The sequence below is a fragment of the Nanorana parkeri genome, unplaced genomic scaffold (genome assembly GCF_000935625.1).
Source record: "Nanorana parkeri isolate BGI_ZX_2015 unplaced genomic scaffold, ASM93562v1 scaffold502, whole genome shotgun sequence".
In the NCBI taxonomy this organism is placed as follows: Eukaryota; Metazoa; Chordata; class Amphibia; order Anura; family Dicroglossidae; genus Nanorana; species Nanorana parkeri.
The window spans coordinates 875,414-898,165 of NW_017306770.1; the positions used below are offsets into that span (position 1 = coordinate 875,414).

Sequence of the window (22,752 nt, forward strand, 5' to 3'; positions counted from 1 at the left end):
CAGGACGACTCTTGGGAGAGTGCTCAGGACGTACATGCTCCCCTGCTGAAGAGGAGGTTCCATAACAGGTATCCGTCCAAGCCGTCATCTTCTTGGAACCCCGGAGGGCTTCCCTTGAGGAGGGGGTCCTGTAATGTTCCCCGGGTTCCTGGCTCCTCCCGACTGCGTTCCAGGCTGGGGCGCATCGGCCGCGGTGACCAAGTCTACTGTGCGTTCCAAGCTGGAACGCGGAAGTAGGCCGCGTGACGTCATGGCCGTGGGCTATTTAAACCTGCCAGAGACACTGTGGGGTGTTCGATGATTGGGATCATAGCCCAAACACCCCAGGAACCTCACCAACCTGCCTCGAACCTCTCCTCACGGATCCTTACAGCTCCCCAGCAGCCAGCCTCCACTGGACTCCTCTCGCATGCAGCTGATCGCTCATACCACCAAACCGCAAGTATCTGCTATTTGAACTCGGCAATTGTCTCGGCTCATATACGCTGCCCTCTGGTGAAGACTTTGGGTATCACCTCTCTGCTTTGCCATACTTAAGCCATATATGCTGTGTAAAGGGGATTGCTTCTGTTATCCGTCATAGAGACTATATCACGATAGGATTGCCAAGATCAGGCGTATAAATTAATAATCACTAAACTACTTCTCCTGTTACTACCGACTATTGCTAGCGGTCCATGATGACTAAATCCCCAACTCTCTGTTTATGATTGAGAGAGCCGCCGGGGATTTTAGCCTGACCACCGCACTAGACACACTGTTGGAACCGCAGCTGTGATCCACAATACACTTCCAAAGCCGGGCCCTGACAGAAGTATATAACGTTTTTGTTTTTTTTGGATAGATTTGTTAGAACTAGGGATGTCCCAATACTGATACTAGTATATGTATCTGGGCCGATACAGGACATTTTCATGAGTACTTCTACCTGTGAAAATGCCCTGATACTAAAGGACGATACCGGCCCTTTGAATGTTTAAACAACTTTGGCTGCCAGAGGTCCCGTGCTTAATGGGGACCTCAGGCTGCCTGCTGAGCACCTCGCTGTAGCTATCTTTGACTGCACCTGTCTGGCCCCACATCTCCTGCTCCTCTTTTCCGGCGCCCACAGAGACAGGCACAGCAGAGGACAGCCCTGGAGCTGGTCACCCAAATGCAGCCCTAGTGAGCTCTGCACGCAGCCCTGTATAATCATAGATTGATGGAATAAATGATTATACAACCATAGAGAATGGCAACCAGCTATAGAGGACTACAAATATCAGAAATCCATGATTACTGGTTGCCATTATCCATAGCTGAGATTAGTAGCCCTCTATGGCCGGTTTCCATTGTTCATTGCTGTTATAATCATGGATTGACGGGCTCTGTAGTCCTCTATTGCTGGTTGTCATTCTCCATTGCTGAATAATCATGGAATGAGTTACAGTTCTTCAAAGTTATAAAGAAACTGTCCTACAGTCATTAGTCTGTATGGTGTTAGAAAAAAATGTCACATGACCCTTTAAGAAAAAGTATTGGTAATTTGGTATCGGCAAGTACCTGAGCGAAAGTACTTGTACTTGGTCTTGAAAAAAAAATGGCATCGGGACACCCTTGTTAGAACCTCTGTCAAGTTCTTGTAGCTGTATGCACCCGTGTAGGAAATAAGGCCACCTTTACACTATTGCATTGATGTAACGTACCTTACTTGTGTTGGGCCATTGCAGTATTTTTCATTTTGAATGGTACCCTATGAACCTCCACAACACATAGTAACACCCTACTGTGCCTCGTGTTGTGCCGGTACGTTGGTTTTGACTGTTCTGATATGTTGGCAGCCCACTCAAATGAACATACTAGAGCAGACAGGTGTCCAAACTTTAATAACTGATCCTCCTTGTATTCCTGTTGTATCATCTTGTAATACGAATACAGGGATAATTATTTCTTTAGTTATTTAGTAGCACATTAACTGAGGATTTCTCAAACCAATGTTGCATAGTAATGATACATGGAAAGGCTTTATCCATCCACATAGAAACCCCCGCAATGAAGTTTTCTGTTCCATGGTTAATCTTAATTCTCTGCACATTTTATTATAAACACTCTTTACCTACAAATATATATTAATTTATCGTACATTGGTCCATGGTTTTTAGTCCACAGGATAGATCCCAGTATTATTCATTTTGTTCTAGTTCATAGATGATGATGCAGTCCAATTTAATGAGATCTGTGTTTCATATATTTTATATGAGAGCAGGATTTATGAATATTTTTATTATTACTTTTATTCACATGTGTAATGATTTTAATCTGTATGAATATTAACACAATGTGTTAAGTGTACGAATTTGTGTTTCCCTAACTATTTGTGTACATATTGTGTGTATTATTTTGTGGCCCTGAAGGGGGAGGTTTTTGTACCCCTGAAACACATTGGCTGTTTTATATTGGCTTATTGTGAATGAACACTACCGTTAAAAAACCTTGGACTCCCTCCTTCGTGCTGCCACTCTATTGGACGTTTTACACAGCAATAAAAACCTGATAGGGTTGCTACACTTGTCCTAAAAAGTTTTGGAGACACTTCCTCTTTATCACAAGGCAGGATCGATCAGTCGATTCTTGCTGTAGAAGTATAATTTTGACCCAATAATCGGCATTAATTGAGATGTCTGAAACCAAGCAAAGTTTTTGCAGTATTCACTTAGGGCAGTGGTTCTCAACCTTTCTAGGGCCGGGACCCCTTGGTAACATTTACCAAGTTGTGGTGACCCCCAACGGAGCGCTGGACACCAGAATTAGTAAGGCGCCGGAAGCACACTTGCAAGAATACAACCCCTCCCCAGCCCCTGCTACCTGCTTGACTGCTCTGTCTCCATGCAGCCTTCTCAGCCCCAGCACTGCTTAGACGCCCGCCTCCTGCAGAGCTCACATTGTATGGGAAGCAGGAGGACAGCAGCGGCTGTGAATAGAAAAGCCCTGCTGTACACACTCCCCGGCCAGTAGATGTCGCTGCAGCGGCCCGGGAGTGTGTATAGCGGCATTTTTATATTCACAGCTTCTGCTGTCCTCCCGCTGACTGACACTGCTGCGCTAGGAGGAGGCTGAGGAGCCTCTCACCTAGAGCAGCAGAAGTGGATGCTGCGACCCCCTCAACAGTGAGTTGCGACCCACTTTTGGGTCGCGACCCACAGGTTGAGAACCGATGAATTGGGGCTTGTTCACATCAAATGCAGATCAGATCTGCATGAGTTTCTGCAAATGCAGTACAAGGTGTTTTGCTGCTCTTTTTGACGCGTTCTGGGCCGTTTTGCATGCGTTTTGGTGCTTTCCAGAGCAGAAAAATTAGGGCATGCTGCAGTTTTCCCACATGCTCTGGAACTAAACTCTGGTGTGAATTAGAGCCCAAAATACCATTGGAATACATTGGATGCATTTTTGATGCGTTATTGATGCGTTATTGATGCGTTCTGTAACGGCTCTGCATCTGTTCCGCACTTGGTGTGAACTAGCCCTTATCCAGTTTTTATGATCCTGTGCCAAATATTACCTTATTTTCCTGTTCTAAGAACAAAATTAGAATGGAATCTAGAGTGGCATTCTGCTGCTGTAGCCCATCTTCTCCAAGGGTTGACATGTTGTGAGTTGAGAGATAGCCGTATGCACGTATCTGTTGTAAAGAGTGTTTGTTTTTTTTTGTTTTTTCCCCGGGGTGGGGGGTTGAGAAGTTATGGACTTCTTGTCATCTTGTACCACACTACTTCCCTCTAACCTCTCTCAATATGTTTTCACACACAGGCGTTCTGCATACTAAATGTTTTTTTGGTATCCTTTCAAAATTCCTAGAAGTTGTAGTTTATAAAATGTCTGACCATTTCTGATATGCTGCTACAACCACATTTGGCTCCAACAGTTATTCCATACTCCAGGCCCATTAGATCACACAGCATTCTAATGATTTGTAGACCTCTTGAGCATGGCTGCATGCTTTATGTATAAAGTTGCAGCCACATGATTTGCTTTTTGGTTGTTTGTGATATAGAACACTGATAAAGTGGCTCTTGAGTATATAAAGTCACTGATTTACTCTGCTACATGCACCTGGAGTATGAATACAGTTATTTGCTGTAGCTATTATTATTTTTTTTACATCTGCCTGCTAAGCACATTTATTTTAATACGCTCCAAAAAAAAGACATACCATGCCATAATAAAGGGCTTTGTTTCTCTTGCTACCACATTTTACAAATCTAGTTCAAAGCAGAAGAAGGGGTGTCCAGTTCTGCATAATAAATCTTACACAAGTTCTTGTTTTGTAGCCTGAATGATTGGCTTTATTGTAATCTGCAAGGAGGAAACTGCAGGCAATCACAATTAAACTGCTCATGTCTTGATAAAAAAAAGACGCTTTGTTTATTGCATTTAAATTGTGTTTCTCAGCAGATGTTTATTTTGGAACGCATATACTGTGATGAAATATTCTACCTGTATAACCAAGAGTACTCCTAGGTCAGTGGTTCTAACCATTTTTACACTTGCATGCCCCCTGGCAACCCATTTTCTTAAATTAGATCCCCCGGGACAGGGGGTGGGGTAGGGGGTGGAGCCAATAGTGGTGTGCATATCTGCATTTAATAGGCGGAAGAACACTGACATATGTTCTGGTCAGTGCTGGAGTGCTGCAGTATTTTGGAGCCCATTCCCCGTCCAGTGTTTGTGACGTGTAGACTGTGCTCCTTTCACTCACTCCTCATTGTGTGTGTGTCTCCTCTTCCTCCCTGCTCTTTCCTGACATTGCAGCTACTGTACACTTTGCAGTGATGGCAAGTATTAAAAATACCAGCGTAGAAAGGAGCCAATCTTATCACTCTTCTTGCATTCTTTCATTTTTAAGCTCACCGAGCATTGACAGGTTTGCTGTAGCTTACTTGTTCACTCACTAACAGGAAGGCCAGCCAGGAGAGGACAGCATATGAGCAAGGCTACTCTCACCTCTCTAGCTATGTCTGCACCAGCTAGCTTTGTGGTGTTCTCCTACATGGAGCCTGTACTTAATGGGTGCACAGTACTCTGCTCTCTGGGAGTAGACAGCACAATCTGTAGAGAACCGAAAGGCTGACTTGGGCGGTGAGTAGAGTGGACAGGAAGTCACACATATTTTTATGTATCACTGATCCGCGCTAATTAAAATTCACCCCAAAATAAGAAACGATCCACAAAATATAACCCATAACTTATTACCAGCAGCTGCGTGTACCTCCAAACATAAAAGCTTCATCATAGTCAGTCCAGACCTTTCACCAACTGAAAATTTGTCACATCTTGAAATGAAAAATAGGACAAAAGACCCAGGACTGTTGAGCAGTTAGAATCCTATATCAGACAAGAATGGGCCAACAATCCTCTCTTTAATCTTCAGCAACTGGTCTCCTCAGTTCCCAGACATTTACATATTGTTGGTAAAAGAAGAGAAGAGGGGATGCTACACCCTGGTAAACCTGTCCCAACTTGTTTGAGAAGTGTTGCTGCCACTTCTGGGGGGCATACTCTCCCACAGTTTTTTTTTGCTCTGGATCCTCTTCTATCCAAACATCTTAGGGATATGACACACTGCTGATTTTGCCACTGGTTACACCTTACCAACAGTAGAATCATTGAGGTGCTGCTACCACTCTGCATAATGGAAGTCTCCTCTGCTGGCCAAAATGCTGTAAGATCACAATTCCTAGCAAGGGAGTAGTGACGGAGCGACATCTTGTTGGTTCAACCAGAAAGGCAGCAACACCATAGACACAATTCTAATTCTAAGGCTGGTGAGTTGTTGCCATTGACAGAATTACTAGTGTGGCATGGACCTAACTCATCCTATACTCTTTCTTTATGATAATAATATATAGCATCATAGTTCAGAGTTTAATCTGTCAGTATGGAAATATGGGAGCTCCCGTTGTTTTTCAGAGACCAGACTATGAGGCTGCCGTCCTGATCCTGGCTTCACGACCAAGCAAGTCACAGTAAACAATCATGCATGCTTGTTCAATGACTCATTAAATAGTGAAGCCAGGATGAGGATTACAGTCCTGAAACCTGTATCTTTAAAAACAGTTCAGCAATGGCAGCTCCCATCCTTTAATACCCAGAGGTATTCTTGAAATCCCACTATTAATATGTAAGGAAAATAGAAATATATATTTTTCATTGAATAATTCACTTTTAAAACATCCGTGCTCATTAATTATACACTTGTGCTCATAAGTTTACATACCCTGGCAGAATTGATGATTTCCTGGCCATTTTTCAGAGAATATGAATGATAACTGGAAAACCTTTCTGTCACTCATGGGTAGTGTTTGGCTGAAGCCATTTATTATCAATCAACTGTGTTTACTCTTTTCCAATCATAATGACAACAGAAACTACCCAAATGACCCTGATCAAAAGTTTACATACTTAATACGGTGTGTTGCCCCCTTTAACATCAATGACAGCTTGAAGTCTTTTGTGGTATGTGTGGATGAGGCTCTTTATCTTCTCAGATGGTAAAGCTGCCCATTCTTCCTGGCAAAAAGCCTCCAGGTCCTGTAAATTTTTGGGCTGTCTTGCATGAACTGCACGTTTGAGATCTCCCTAGAGTGGCTCAATGATATTGAGGTCAGGAGACTGAGATGGCCACTCCAGAACCTTCACTTTATTCTGCTGTAGCCAATGACAGGTCGACTTGGCCTTGTGTTTAGGATCATTGTCATGTTGGAATGTCCAAGTACGTCCCATGCGCAGCTTCCGGGCTGATGCATGCAAATTGTCTTCCAGTATCTCTTGATAACGTACTGCATTCATCGTGCCATCAATTCTAACCAACTTTCCCATGCCTTTTGTAGCTCATACATCCCCAAAATATCAGCAAATCACCTCCGTGTTTTCACAGTAGGAATGGTGTACTTTTCATCATAGGCCTTGTTGACTCTTCTCCAAATGTAGCGTTTATGGTTGTGGCCAAAAAGCTAAATTTTGGTCTCATCACTCCAAATTACTTTGTGCCAGAAGATTTGAGGCTTGTCTCTGTGCTGTTTGGCGTATTGTAAGCGGGATACTGTTTGCCATTTGCGTAGTAATGGCTTTCTTCTGGCGACTCGACCATGCAGCCCATCTTTCTTCAAGTGCTTCCTTATTGTGCATCTTGCAACAGCCACACCACATGTTTTCAGAGTGTCCTGTATTTCACCTGAAGTTATTTGTGGGGTTTTTTTTTTGCATCCCGAACGATTTTCCTGGCAGTTGTGGCTGACAGTTTAGTTGGTCTACCTGACCATGGTTTGGTTTCAACAGAACCCCTCATGTTCCACTTCTTGATTAGCGTTTGAACACTGCTGATTGTCATTCTCAATTCCTTGGATATCTTTTTATATCCCTTTTACTGTTCTATACAGTTTAACTACCTTTTCCTGCAGATCCTTTGGCAATTCTTTTGCTTTCCCCATGACTCAGAATCCAGACACATCAGTGCAGCACTGGGTGAAGAATGCAAGGGTCTGTCAGGAGGCCAGAAACTCATTGGCCTTTATACACACACACTGATTACATGCAAACAGATCACAGGTGAGGATGGTTCCCTTTAATAGCCATTCACACCCCTTTGTGTCAACCTGTGTGCATGTTATCAGGCCAAAATCACCAGGGTATGTAAACTTTTGATTATGGTCATTTGGGTAGTTTCTGTTGTCATTTATGATTGGAAAAGAGTAAACACAGTTGATTGATAATAAATGGCTTCAGCCAAACACTACCCATGAGTGACAGACAGGTTTTCGTGTTAGCATTCATATTCTCTGAAAAATGGCCAGGAAATCATAAATTCTCCCAGGGTATGTAAACTTATGAGCACAGCTGTATCTAGTCAACTTGTGCAAGTGTGAAAAGATAACCATTCATGTATTTTTCCTTTCTCTTGCTGTCCTTTGTGCACTATAGTGGTTTTCTATTTACTGGTTTAAAAAGATTGATATCAAAGAAGGCACCCCCAGCATGCTCCCAGTTGGCCGTTATCTATGACATCTGAAGGAATGCCAGGGATGCTTTATTTAATATCACAATGGAATACATTGACTTTCTTGTCGTCTGCCCTCAGCACACTACCTTTCTTGTGATCTGAGACATTTCATAATGGCATGTGCTGTATGTAAATGATGATTACTAGCTTCTGGCATTGACCGAACTAGGTGTTCAGAGCAGCATAACAATGTTCTATTCTATTGCAGTCACCAAGGCTTATTTCTTAGTCAAAGCAGATACCTTTTTAAAATGCATAGCACATTGTCACAAAAGGACCAAAAATAGTTACAATAGGTTGAAATGCAGTGCGAAAGGATTCAGTTAAACCAACTAAAAGTAATATTTTAGCTTCTCCTGAGGATCGCGTAGTTCCTGGATTTGTTTCTGGCCACCTGTAAATGTGTAACTTAATGTAAAAAAAAACATTGATTGGTGATTGTGCTTTGTGATACGCTGTCTCCAGCTATTATCTCCTCCTCTTCACACAGTCCCACCCCTTCCTTTTTCCTCTCCTATTCCTTTCTTTTCCTTCCTTGTCACCTTTCTTTTTCTTTCCTCCTCCCTTACCAATGTGCCTCTTCACGCCTTCTCTCGGTACCCTCTACTGATTGGTTTCAGTGTCAGCTTTCCCTTTTGGCTCATCCATGATATGCCTTCAAATCCACTCATGATCTGTTTCTATTGCATTCTTTTTTGAGCTTGTACATGTCATCTCACCCACTATGTCTGGGAGGGTCAATAATTGTGTTGAACTTCTAAAGCTTTAACTTGACCAGAGTGAGTGTCATTATTGTTTTGCAAACCACATTTCCTGATACATAGATGAGAACTAGATTGTCCTTTCTCTATAAGGTGCTTAAATATATAATTGTGCTGTATTTATGAAAACTATAAATATCGATTTTAATATTTACTTTAGAAAACATTTGTGGCTTCAGTTAGGTGTATGGTTGTATGTAGTGTTAAACTGCGCTCTAATAGTGCAAGTGGTCATATTCAGAGAATAGGAACTGTGAGAGCAGTAACTCTAATTAGAATCCATTCCTGACCTATTGAGCAAAAGCTAAGAACAGTTTAGCCACTTTTCTTTGTCAAGTGGCAGTCTTCTCGATACATTTGTAGAATGAGCAAACTACTTCATGACTGTCATTTACTCCTTAACTGATTATATTGATTTAAGCGTTTGCTAGAGATGCTTCTTTAATTTATTCTTGAGTAGTATATAATGCATGCTGTTTTTAGTTCATGCACTAATTAAAATGAATGTATTTGATGATTCTGAGAAGTACTTGTTTCATTAGCATTTCAAATTTAGCTTCATCAGATTAGATACTGTCATTCGATAATAAAAGAAGCTCTATTTGCTGTTGAGGTGTAAACATCTCGTAAAAGGATACAGTACAATACAATGTAAAGCTGACCAAAACACAGATTGAATTTGATTGATTTTGCTACTGAATCGACCCTAATTGGATCCAAGGGTGGCCCTGCCAGCACCAACCTACTCGCCAAAAGTCGAATGAAGGCAATCAGCTGCAGTCATTGTTTGTGTATTCAGAAAGCCGAGGACATCGGCTGTCAGAATATGATACCTGGGAGTAGTATTGTTGGCATTAAGCAAGCCTTGAGCCCCACGATTTCCACTTTGATGAACTGTTGAGGGTTATATATCCAAAATAAGCTGCATGCTGATTGGAATTAGTGACTGTAAATATAAGCTGTGCTGTAAACCAACACTTCCAGATTTGCAGATAGCCATAGAGACATATGGGAATCACTTGCATCGCTCCACTCACTGTACTTAGAGTGCACCTAAGCTTAAATAGTAAAGACTTGCTATGTTATGGGGAATATATATATTTTAACATTAAAATTTATGCTTTTTGTCTCTAATGCTTCTTAAAAAATAGTGTGGTATGTGAGGATGCCTAGACACTCCTTTTGCCTAATCCTCTTAGCTGTATATCTGCATTATAATATCCAAGACACTGCTGCTCCTAGTCCCAAATCTGGTGATGTCACTACTGTGCTGCTCACATCTTCTAGGGTTCAGTTTCCTTGAAGAACAAACCCTTGTTTCTTGGACTTTTTGAAGTAATGTACATATTGTTTGCTTTAAAGTGCATCTAAACAAATATACAGTAGTATACCCTCCTTATCTCTCCCCACCCTATCTCTCGTTGCTGCTCTGTCTCTGTAAACTTTCTTTTAGTTTTTTCTACCTGTCCTATCAGTAAGTGCCTCCTTTTCCACATACTGTTTTAGGGTGACAACGCTGCTTGTGCAGTGTTGTCACCCATGCTAATGCACAGTATGATCAGCCTGTTTCTTTAGAATAAGAGAAAAGCAACATGGAAGCTGTAGTCCTCCTTGAGCTGCCACATGACATATGGTTAGGACAAAAGTTTTCCTTTTTAGTATTTAAATAATGAACGGTGCCATCCTGCTAATTTGATTTTCTCGTGCGCTAATAGGGTTTTTTAAAATTAAATACAGTGTACTTCCATTGTCGGCCTCCAATAGGGACAATCCCACTCGTCTTATATACCATCACATGTTACTGATCATAGTTTTTGGGGCAATTGACAATTGAACGTTTTTAGGTTTAGAGGGCGTGAAGAAAACTCTAAGATGCTTTGTGGACAATGCCCAAGTTCAACTAAATTGGGTTATGTATTTTTTTTTGGAGTCAAAGTAACTATATTTTAAACTGAATTGTATTTTGTTTATGTATATTAAACTTGTATATGAATCTTGCTCTGAACGAGTCCTCCATACTAATAGCATGAATCTGTGTTCTTTCCCTCAGTGGCCTTCATTTTTAACTGGATTGGATTCTGTTTATCTTTTTGCATAACCAACACAATTGCCGGACGCTATGGAGCAATCTGTGGTTTTGGATTATCACTGATCAAATGGATTTTAATTGTCAGGGTAAGTTGTGTTTTTTTTTTTTTGCCCCCCCATCTGTAATTTCATTTGGAACCCATTGCTGTTATGCAGCTTAAACTTGTATTTACTTTCAGTTTTTCGGACTCTTATCTGTTGTAATTCTGATGTAACAAATTGTTGCTATAGCCAGAAGGCGCAGATCCAACTATGGAAAGATGTTTCTCTGTGGGAGACATATTGCATACACATACCTTGGTACATAGGCAGTGCCTTGTGCCTTGTATCTGTGCATTATAACTAGAGATGTTGGCTATTCAGGTGAAATTTTCCCACTCCCAGACCCCAAACTTTTGGTTTCCCTTGTCAGTATTGTCCAATTATATATTGTATGGATACACATGCTCTATTACTTCCTTTTGCCCTCCGTACCTTGAAATCATGAGTATAAGATGATGGACTCCTAAAGCAGACTTGCATAACCTTTAGGAACTGTACACAATGTTACATGTGTCAGAGTTTTGTAGTTCTATTGACTTTTAATGGTACCCCAACACACTACCACGCATTATGGTGCGCCATGTTTTTTTTAAAGGTTGTTTGCATGCATTGGCAGGTATAAAAGGGCCCATAAAACCGACCTTTGTTGCCAATAAGTTTGAACTAAACCTGCCAAGGGCTCAAAATCTATAGGTACTTAAAAGACAAGGGAAATGGTGAAATGCATAGTTTTAGATGCATATGTCTATTTTTGTTGTTCCAGTTTTCTAATCCAGGATTTTACATAGGACACTACAGACAGCTTTTAGTGATTAGAATAGATTCCAGTGAGCATACAAGGGGACAGACTAAGGGACGGTTTTTTGAAAGTGCATTTAACTTATAATGCTTTGAGATCTTGTACCCTTTGATAGAAGAGACGGTCATACTCATCTAGTTTACAAGTGATAATGAAGTCTGGCAGCACAGTACAGACCGGGTTAATCATGTCAAACAAAACTCCCCCAACCCCCTCAAACAATGAGAACTAAACTCGTTATACACGGTGTAAATTTCGTCCGGTTCAGTGGTTGCCCTGTCAGCACCCATCCACCTAGAATCCCTCGATTCTGGGCAGATGATGGAAGGAGCTGGTTGAAAAATTCTTGGCCAATCACCTGCTAGCTCTGTTTGGGTATTCTAAAAGCCACTGTCAGAATACAAAGGAAACAGCAGGGAATTTGTCCATCAACGCTCATAAGCGCTAATGGAGGAATCTGTTCTTTGGGTTTAACGAAAACAATAGATCTGTGCATACCTGGCTTAAGTAGGATTTTTCAGTCCTAGAGTTTGGAGAAAAGAAACAAAAAATAGCAGATGCCCTTTTTGGATTCTAAGTTATGTGAATAGAAACATGTAACAAATTTAAAGTCTGTGTTATCCCAATTCGGCTACAAAAGTGGCAATCCACTTTGAGAGAACTCGTAGCTTGCTGTTTTAGTAACATTGCTGTACACCTATTTGTCCACTGTGTGTCAGTATTGCTTCAGTTTTTGTACTAATAGGTTTTGTTTAGGTTTTATATTTCTCCACTGTTCTGGAAAGATCTGTGTTCTGAGCAGAACATTTTTTTTTGCCTCCAATACAGAGTTTGGAGGCAAAAAAGCACTGTGAATGTATTTGTATTTATTTTTTTATATGTTTAAACCAGCAGTAGGTTTGACACAATACACAAATGTAATAGTAAAATATAGAACAAAGCCACTCCTAAGCTGGCTCCAAACTATACTATATTTGCTACCAAGGCAACGGCAATAAGGAGCATTTATGTCCCTATAATGTTCTTGGGGTCAATTTTGAAATGCTTGGAAATCTCTGCACAATGTTTTCAGCAATATGGTGCTAAAAGGGAACTATTCAATTTGTGGTTTGAACTTTTACAGCTCTAGCAATCATAGTGAGTGCAGAAAAAAAGGCTTTATTTGAGGAAAGATCATTTTTCTGCAGCTCATTGGTACTGATAGTCTGCTATATGCACTTTTATGTATGTGGCTTTATTAGGCCTGTGCAGTGCTGTAGGAACTGAGGTCAGAGCTGTACCAGGTCTGGAAAGGGCCAGGATGACACTGATACACAAGCTGTGTGTCATTCTTGACTCACTGATCTGGTAGCCGGTGTGAAACAAATGTAATTTCCAATTCCTCACTAATATTTTGTAAATAAACAATGGGTTTGATTCTAAATTCTATTAAACTGGGTACACCAGAGACCCAGATTAATATGGGGTTTCTAACTAGAGAGAGCACAGCAGATCAGCTATTTGAATCCTGTAAATGGCTTTTTTTAAAACAGCAGCTGAAATTAGCCTTATAAATACATTAATGAGGATTTACCAGGTAAACCTGCTGCAAAACATGTTAATCGGACTATACATGAAAAAAAAAATCTGCAAAATGTGTATTTTGTTGTCCTTAATGTATATATAAATACTAAAGTACAAAAACCACTGTACATTTACTGTATATTCAGCATTTTGCTTCTCTCTGCCTAGCTCTGCATTGAATGTATGGTGTTGTGTGTGTGTGTGTGTGTGTGTGTGTGTGTGTGTGTGTATGTATGTGTATATACACTGAGTGGCCAGATTATTATGACCACCCCATCAGTACTTCATTGGGCCATGAGATGACTCCACGAGATGACTTCGTTGGGCCGCCTCGTGACTCCACGAGATGTTGAAAGGTGATGCGAGGAATCTGACACTGCACTGTTGCCCTTCTGTTGTCTTGTACCAGTCTTGCCACTCTCCGTTCTGCCCTAACATTGACTAGTTGCTGACAGCCACAATTCGCACATTCAGACCCAGATTTTCGGCTGACAGTCCAGTCTTTAAACACTTTAACAGCAGCTGCTCTTGAACATTTAACGAATTCTGCTATTGTGCTGATACTCACTCCATGGCTCCGAGCGCCAACAATCATCCCACGTTCAAAGGCTGTTAAATCGCGTTGTTTACCCGTATCTTCAGGAAAAAAAAAATCACTTCTACTGTCGTGGTAAACAACCTGCTTCCCTATTTATAATGGTCTGGCCCTCTAGCAACTTCAGCTCCAAATTATAGCTAATTTGCCTACAAATGTCAGGTGGTCATAATAATCTGGCCACTCAGTGTGTGTGTGTGTATGTGTATATGTATATATATATATATATATTTGTGGAGAGTCTACCTTGCTGAGGGCTAAAAAGGGGTTAATTTTGGGAGGGCAGATACTTCCCCTACAGCCCTTCCTGTTAAAAAGTTAAGACAGGTGAGAGAGGATTGGGGAGCTGAAAGAGACACAGAAAGCTCTCTGTGTGGCTGCTCAGAAACAAGTGGACTCTATCTTGGTGAGATCACCTAAATGCACTACGCAGTGCAATCTTGGGGAAGGACTGTTACTTTGTGTTTGGTGTTTTGCTGAAGAAAGCCTTTTTTTTTTTTGCTGAAGGAAGCTATTTGTTTTGTTAGCCTGTGGTAAAGCTGTTTATTTTATCTGAATGTGTCCCAGACGCAAGTGTACCCCTGGGGTCCCCACTATATACGGTGTATATATATCATTTTGATCACAAAGTTTAAAGAGAACTATAGCCACAGCCGATGTTTGGCTTTAGTTCTCTTTTGGGTCACAGGAGAACATTTACTAATGTCCTCCTGTGACCCAAAGTGAGCATATGGCAGGCTACGTAATAAGCAAGGATCCAGTGACATATGACCAAGGCGTCACACAGGATGAGAACACAACAAACAATAAAAATAACTAGAGTATCACAATCAAGCGGGTTGATGGGAAATGGACTGCAGCTGCGGAACTGTTGAGTAGGCTGTATGGGATTGGGTCAGTCAGGCGACTCCCTACACACACAGTGCGATAGGAAGCCGTTCCACATCATGTATCCCAGCCTAGACTTAAGGGAAGTTAATTTTAGTGTGAACGGGGGTCTGATGGGACTGTAGCATGAAACAGCTCGGGATTCTACAGATTGATATAACTGCAGACACTACCACAGCTGCTGGGCTCACTACAGCTAACGGCAATTCCAGGCAATAGTTCAGCAGTATGGATTAATGCAATTATATATCCTAGTCATGCAATGTTTCAGCAGTATGAATTGATGCAGGTATTTAGTTTAGACAGGCAATCCTCCAGCAGTAGGAATTGATGCAGATATTTAGCTTAGACAGGCAATACTACAGCAGTATAGGTTCAGGCAACTGAACATGTAGTCCCATGTAGAGCCAGGGCCCTGATACTTGCGGTTAAGGTGTCAAACCCGTGAAGATGTCTTTCCCCTGCAAGGCTGAGAGGCACTGTAGTGAGGAGCTGTGTCCGAGTGCACTGCAGGCTGAGCAGCGTGCGGGAGCCGGACTGGTTCAGTGGAGACAGTGGAGGCAATCGCTCAACGTTCCACATTGACTGAACGCCGAGTGATTGCCTTCACTGGGTTTATAAGACCCACGCCGAGCCCAGGGGGCGGAGCCCCGCGTGACGTCACGGCCGGAGCGCCGCGTGACGTCACGACCGGAGCGACGCGGCGCCGGAGCGGCCGGGGGTGCCGAGGACGAGCCTGACATAGAGATACAATGCAGTGGGTCAACCAGACATATAATAGCACCAAATGGTAGCTGCAATGGTAGTCAAGGAATACTACATGGCATACGATGGCAGGTAAAGTGAAACTTGGTGCAATAAAAGGAAAGGTGCTGGGGGGGAGGAGTAGGAGAAGGAAGATACGAGTATAAAAAAGACCAGAAAAAGAAGCAGGAGGAAACAAGAAAAGGAGGAGGTAAGAAAGCACATCCCTAGGGTTCAGGAAACTCACTCAAGCCTAGTTCAAATACATGGCGAAAAGCTAGAGGAGCAGCAGCAGTCAACGATCAAAGTCAAAAGGCATGCATCGCAAGATCCGTGGGTCCCACACCTTGTGGAATTTCACCATGTCAGAGCTTTGCGTACATTTACTGGTTTAAACATGTCATGTGGTTATGAGATTTTACTTTGGCGAACTGTAAGGAAGGGGAGTTCCAGGATTTTGCAATGACTTGTGTAGACACCGTCAATATATGAGTCATTAGGCTAATTTATATATAGGGAGTCCATGTAGTGGCGGGTCAAGTAACGCTTCGCTAGGACGTAGAGGCAGGGGCAATCGTATCAGTTGATGAAGTAGCTTATATACTCTACGCCAGAAGCGCTGAGCACATGGGCAGGACCACCAAATATGGAAAACCAATATCAGTACCACCTCTAAAGTACTGTGAGGATCTATGGGGGTCCATGTGAGCTAGTATATTGGGGACAAGATGCCAGCAGAATAAGACCTTATAATTAATCTCGTAGGTGCTAACATTTTGAGAGCAGGATTGTTGAGGCTCCAAAATGAACCCAAGGTCCATTAACCAAGCGTGCATGTATTTATGGGAAAGTGGAGATGAGGAAGAAAGTAAAGCTCCATAAAGTAGGGAGATCACTCCTTTGCAGTGCGGCAGGTCTTCACATATACACTCAAAAGTGGTGCGTGTGGCGGCTGAAGGGTATCTCTGGACCAGTGAAGTGACAATGTTTCACCTGTAAAAAGCAAAAGATGTCAGAATTCGATAGGTGAAGACGCTTCTGTGAAAGTGGGAAAGGGAGCTTTTTAATCTGAAATTCCATTTAAGTACCTGAATCTTTCTGGATATTAGTCTTTGACATCCTTGCACAGCAGTGCTTGGATTGGGAGGGTGTGGCAGCACTAGGATCTAATCCGGCTCTGCTGTACGCATGTATGTTGAAAAGGAAGATGCTGTACATGGGACTGCAAGAGGCTGATGCCAAGTCAAATGTATGTATTTTTACTGCTTACATATTAAACAAATCTATTTAAAGTGCAACTAAAGCCAAATCTTTTTTTTTTAAATTTTTTGGATGGAGTGGAAAGAGATTTGAACACGTCAGGATTTTATAGCTGTCTGTGCCCCTGTTATAGAGATTCACCCTCTCTATTTGTCCTGGGGACCGCTCTCACTGAAAGTAAAAGAAAACACAAATTTTGGCTTGTCACTAGATCATGAATAGATGGGAAATCCTCCAATGGGGATACTAATTCTGCTGACCCTGTTGACCACCTGGGATTTTCCTCTCTTTGGCGGAATTTCATTCCCCTTCCTGTTGTGCCTATCCAACCGGTAATGAAGAGAAATCTCCCTAATGGCACACCGATGGCAAGAAAAGCTACAAGGGATTATAACCCTCCCTTACTCTTTCCAAAAGTAAAAACAAAGTGTTGCCTTCAGTTCATCTTTAGAGAAGTGTTAATGAATACAGAGCTACATCAGATTTGTATATTTTCTATCCGCCTGGAGCTCAACTTTTACTATAAAAAAGAAAGTGCTGTCATCCTCCTGGCTGTTCTGCCAGGCAGAAGTGTATAAAATACAAAGTGGGTGAACGGCATTAGACATCCTTTGGCAGATAAGATTATTACCATGTGTATTTAAAGGAAAACTATGAGGTGAGTGAAAATCACTCATCCTCATAGTTCGAGCCGACATGTGATAATGAAACTGTTACACGTCGGCTCAATAGATCGGGAAGTGAGCAAACACATACCGCCGCTCGCTCAGTTCCCGACTTCTCCCTGCAGTGAGTGGTTACTGTCAGTCACGGCTCCCTGCAGGGATTCCTCCCGCTCCGATCCTTCAGCGCTGACTGGAGGAACGGACGGGGGAGGGGGCAGGTACAGCTGGCTCTGCCTTTAGATAGGCAGAGTCAGCTGTCATTCACGCAGCTGGGGGGATCTCAACAGTATTGTCGGGATCCGTCCCGGCTGTGGCGTTCTCGGTATACCACGAGCTGTAGCTCGCTATAGTTCGCCATATACTGAGCTATGTTCCCAAATATCCACTTTTCATAGTCTTGTACTTTTTTTTTTTTTTTAAACCCTTTCTGTAAAAAGGGATTGTCCATATACTTCCAACAACAGGCACATGTGCAGAATTGTTTTATTGTTTTGTCACCCATCCGTTTTACAGTCAAAGCTGAGTCATGAAAAAAAACACTTGACTCCCATAATGCAGTGGGCTGTCCTTTTGCGTGAACTCTGAGCCAAATCATTGTGATAATGATCAAGGCCAGTCCTCATAAAGAAAGAAAATGTGTTGTTAAGTGATAAAGCCAGCTAAAAACAGAAGCTTTGCATTTGAGCAATGCATTTCATATGATTCAGGTCGCAGTTGCAGTTCAAATGAGTCTAATATTCAAAATAATACTATAGAAAAGCTTCACGGCCACTAGCAAGTTTGAACATTACGTTCCTTCTGTGCTGCTATTCTAGTTTTCATTAGAACGGCGGAGCCTAACAGTACGGCATCAAGGACATTTGAAAACTGTCAATGTACTGTTATTTAAGCTGGAACCAATATCCAGACATATTAATAAAAGCCCTATCAAATGTTATCAACAAAGGCAGATTACATAATCTGTTGTGTTCTGTACCGTGTATATTACATTTAAAGCAAATTGGTACAGACTGGGAAAGAAACCATCCCAAAATTGTATTCTGATAATGTCTTATGAGAAGCTATTTAATGGCGTGGTACAAGAAGTGTGAGAACGATGAATACTAAAGACGTTTGATGTGTCGTGTTATCAGTGAAGCGTACAGCCTACTGCAATATCAATCAAAGTGTGCCTATTCATATTCCCTTATCGCGCAGAGGACAAAACTATCTACCGTGGCCAGCAACAGGGCTGAAACGGCACTTTAAGGTTCATTTAGCCATGTTCTGCTCTCTGCTGGGAACCAAATACAGGAGCATCTAGTTTGAAAATGAAAAGACTTTAATGAGTCTGAGGCCTTTGAGGTTGGTATCCTTGGCAGCAGATAGCAATGGGGGGTTTGCCGAAGGTCAAAAGTTTCTCTTTTAAGGGGTCAGACGAACATCCCGTTCTGATAAGATTAAAGCAGTGTGGCTTTGGGGAGAATGTTTTAAGTCGCACAGTGCTAAAAAAAAATCTTTAGGCCATGAAGTGCAAGTCGATGCAGAGTGACAGCAAATTGACAAGAACAAGTGTATGTTCAACACACATACTGAGCAATACACACAGTAAACTCTCTGTTATTCGGAATTCAACTAACTAGAACTCTTAACTAACCAGAAAAAAAATCCCCTGTTTGCGGCATGTATTATTCTGGAAACGATAGTGTGCCTATTTGCCTTAATTTGCTTTTGATTACGGTATTTCAATATTAATATGAAGTCAATAGATAGTTTGCTATAGTATAATATGGGGTATGGCATTAGTTAGACCTATTTTTAAAAGGTAGAGAGAAAGAGAATTAAAGTGATATTAAGCCTTTCTTTTTTTTTTATATTTGTTATAAGGAGACCCACTTTTACCTGAGCCTGTTCTTTTTTTTTTTTTTACAAGTTTTAAATTCCTGGTTTTCAAGTGGGTCCCCGCAACGCTCTTCAACACCCCCGCAACCCACCCACCGCACGGGTGCCTCCATCGGCTAACGGAGGCACACGTGCGCGCTCGTGCCCTGCGTCCATAGACACACACAGCCCTGTGGCAGGCCACGCCCCTTCTCTCTTTGATGGCAGAAGGAACCTATGGCTCCTCTGCCGTCAGTATCCTCCCCCCTGCAACCAGGAAGTACAGGGAACGGAGGATCACTTCAGGACTGGCGGCGAGGACAAGCGTCGCTGACGGGTAAGTGTGGAGGGGACTAGGGGAGAGAAAGGCTATGGGCGGTTTTTACCTGATTGTATTAAGGTAAAAAACGCCCAGACCTTAATACTACTTTTAAGTGTTTTTTTTATATAAAAGTTTACAAAGGCTCCTTATTTGTGGCCACTTGTATATTAGGAAATGTAAACAGCACCACGACTCAAAGTCTGCTTGTTTAGGTGGAACAAAATTTGCCCTGTAGGTTGCCCTGCTGCCTGACGTTCTTCAATATAGTGCGGTCAGGAAAAATAGTGCATGCAGCATTTTTTTCGGACCCCACTGGAACTCAGGCATTGATCGCACTGTGGCCATGGTACTAATTACTTCAGTGCACCGTCATGCCCCCTCCCGCCTCAGAACACATTGAGCCAGCCGGTATGCGATCCAGTGCATTCCAGCACCAAATCAGGCCGAATGCTCTGAGGCTGGTATGAACTAGCCCTAAAAGGCTCCTGCAAGAACCTCCATCATATGTTTGCACCTGATGTCCACATAAGGCTTTAAATTCTGCTCCGACGTAACCTAAAAAGTCAGGGTTCTGCAACATGTTCGGCAGATATGCCACTTAACCTGCAGAAGGCTTGAACAATTTTGTTATCGAGTTAATATTTTAGGGTCTGTGACCCAACATAGTACAGGCTTTTAGACAATATATTTCTTTATCAACCATTGAGAGACACAAGAATTGTTAGAATTCTTACAATGTTATTTCTTCTGTAGGCGGCTGTTGAACCTGATAGTCTAAGAATTCTGGTGTCCCACAATGGACTTCAAGAAAAGGATTAGACTGTAAATACAAAAAATCTATCTTAATTTATTTTTTGGTCCATTAAAAGACAAAGGAGTTGTTAGCATTCTAAAGGTGGCCATACACTTTACAACCATCGCAAGACGTTAGTCTTGCGATGGTTGTAAAGTGATTAAAAAAATTTACAAACTGCCCATCTTGGACAGGCAGATCGTACTTGCGATCATCGCAAGCCCGCCCCCCTGAGGGATGGGCTTCTGATGACCGCAATGCTGAACGTGCAGTGTGCGCGTGCGGCATTTGTCTCCCGAGCATCATTCAAATCGTACGATTTTCGGCTGGTTTTCTAGCATGCTCCTTAGACAAAAGACGTGCGACCATACAGTAGAAACGTTCGCACGTCTTCATTCACACTGCACGATTCTCGTATGATCGCGGGATTTCCCGCGATTCTCATACGAGAATCATGCAGTGCATGGGCACCTTTACACTGTCTGGTTATACTGCCACCTACAGGAAAGATCAGCTGTGTAACAAACACTCCTAAGAACTCCTAGCTCCCTCTGTAGACTCCAAGAAAAGGATTTTTTATTGAGTACAAAAATCCAATTTTTTGACTGGTCTGAAATCAATTGTCATATTTAACACAAGTTTAGTAGTATTTAGTACAAGTAATATTATGTTTACACCTGGAATTTTTATGTAGAATTGCTGTTATTTTTATATACTTATAACTTTGTCATTATTTTTTCAGTTCTCAGACTATTTTACTGGATATTTCAATGGACAATACTGGCTTTGGTGGATATTCCTTGTACTTGGTGAGTATTCATGCAGCTGACTGATGAGTGTCATTTTAACCCTTTAGAATGAAAAGCTGCACAAAAAGTAAATACACAGCTGTCATAAAATAGGTTTTCACCTGTCAAAGGATGCGTAGTTAAGTTCAGCCAATCTTGGCTATCACACAGCTTTGCTACACTGCACAGCCAGGAAGAACACTAAGGTTATCCTGGTTAAGCTTTTATTAGCTTTCTTAGACCGCTGCATGGTTGATCATGCTGATGCATTGTCCTGTGAACAGGATAGAGGCATGAAAGTGGCACAGAGAACTGGCACATTACGTTGGATGCAGAATAGTACCTATTTTAATTTAATTAAATAGGTTTAAATTTAATTAAATTTTTTTTTTCTGGTGGCATTATACCAGAAAAGCAATAAAACACTGCTTATAGGGTGCATTGCTGCATCTTTTTGACAGTCAATGTGAAAACTGAGGCATCACTTGCACACTATCTCCAAGAAACCTCTCCTTGCAGTTGGGCTACCCCCGCAAGGCAAGCATTAACTGCTCGTTTATGTCTAGGGAACCGATGTAATGCAGTTTTACTTACCCGATTCCTGCTCCCATGGGCTCCAAGACTGGTGCCTGCAACAGCAGAAGATCAGCAGCGCTGAGATACAAAAAAAGGGGGGGGGGGAAACGGTATTTTATGGAACAAAACTTACAATTGCTTGATGCACGGAGCTTTAGAAAACTAAATGTCACCCAGTTAGGGTTTAGATCTACTTTAAGGTATCCATACACAGGTAATCATCACTTGACCACTATATTGCAATTCCCAGTGTAGCAGTAAAGCCGGGTATACACGCTTATATTTTGTTCATTTTACCTGTGGGCTGAATGAAGAAAATATACCACATTCCTCCAGCCATGCTGAACAGCGTGGATGGACGAATCCCACACCGTTTACATTGTATTCTGACAGTGGCCGCCGGGCAGCAAGTACAACTCCTGTTGAATCGGCCGAAGTGTGTGGGTGCGTGCGTGCACCCGGCTTAATAGAAAACATGGTGAAAAGAGCAATTAACCAATCACATGAGCAGAATATGATATTCCTGGGGGTGCTCTGTACAATGATGAAAGGTCTCCGAACTTGCTACATAATTCTTGCTGGTGACATTGTCTTATTATATAAACCCACATGGGCTTTATTTGAATATACTAAATGAATAATCTGTAGCACCCAATCAGAATTTACTGTTAATTGGCTCAACTACACTAAACTGCTTCAAACTTATTAGGCGTGATTGCAGATAATTGTTTTTGTACTAAGATATTAAATACAGGCATGACTGTTAAAGCAATAAAATATAATGAGATCTAAGGCAAGTTTAACTCTGTGTTAATTGCATTGGTTTATACCTGCTAGAGACCACGTCTAAATTCTGCATCACACGAGTGCTTTTCCTCAGCATGTATGCAGGAAACCTGGCTTGAGACTACCATTGCTGACTTGTCCTTCTGAAAATAATAATTGTTTGTCTGTCATGCTGACCCTCTGGCTT

At 41.9% G+C, this 22,752-nt stretch overlaps 1 protein-coding gene across 2 annotated transcripts in view; it reads left to right on the top strand.

Moving 5' to 3' along the window:
• Positions 1–22,752, top strand: part of NDFIP2 (Nedd4 family interacting protein 2) — a 94,452-nt gene that overhangs the window by 56,350 nt on the left and 15,350 nt on the right. For both annotated transcript variants that reach the window (XM_018561131.1, XM_018561132.1), the window contains 2 exons: positions 10,847–10,971; positions 21,158–21,224. In XM_018561131.1, coding sequence (XP_018416633.1) covers positions 10,847–10,971; positions 21,158–21,224 — 192 coding nt within the window. The remainder of the gene's footprint in view (positions 1–10,846; positions 10,972–21,157; positions 21,225–22,752) is intronic.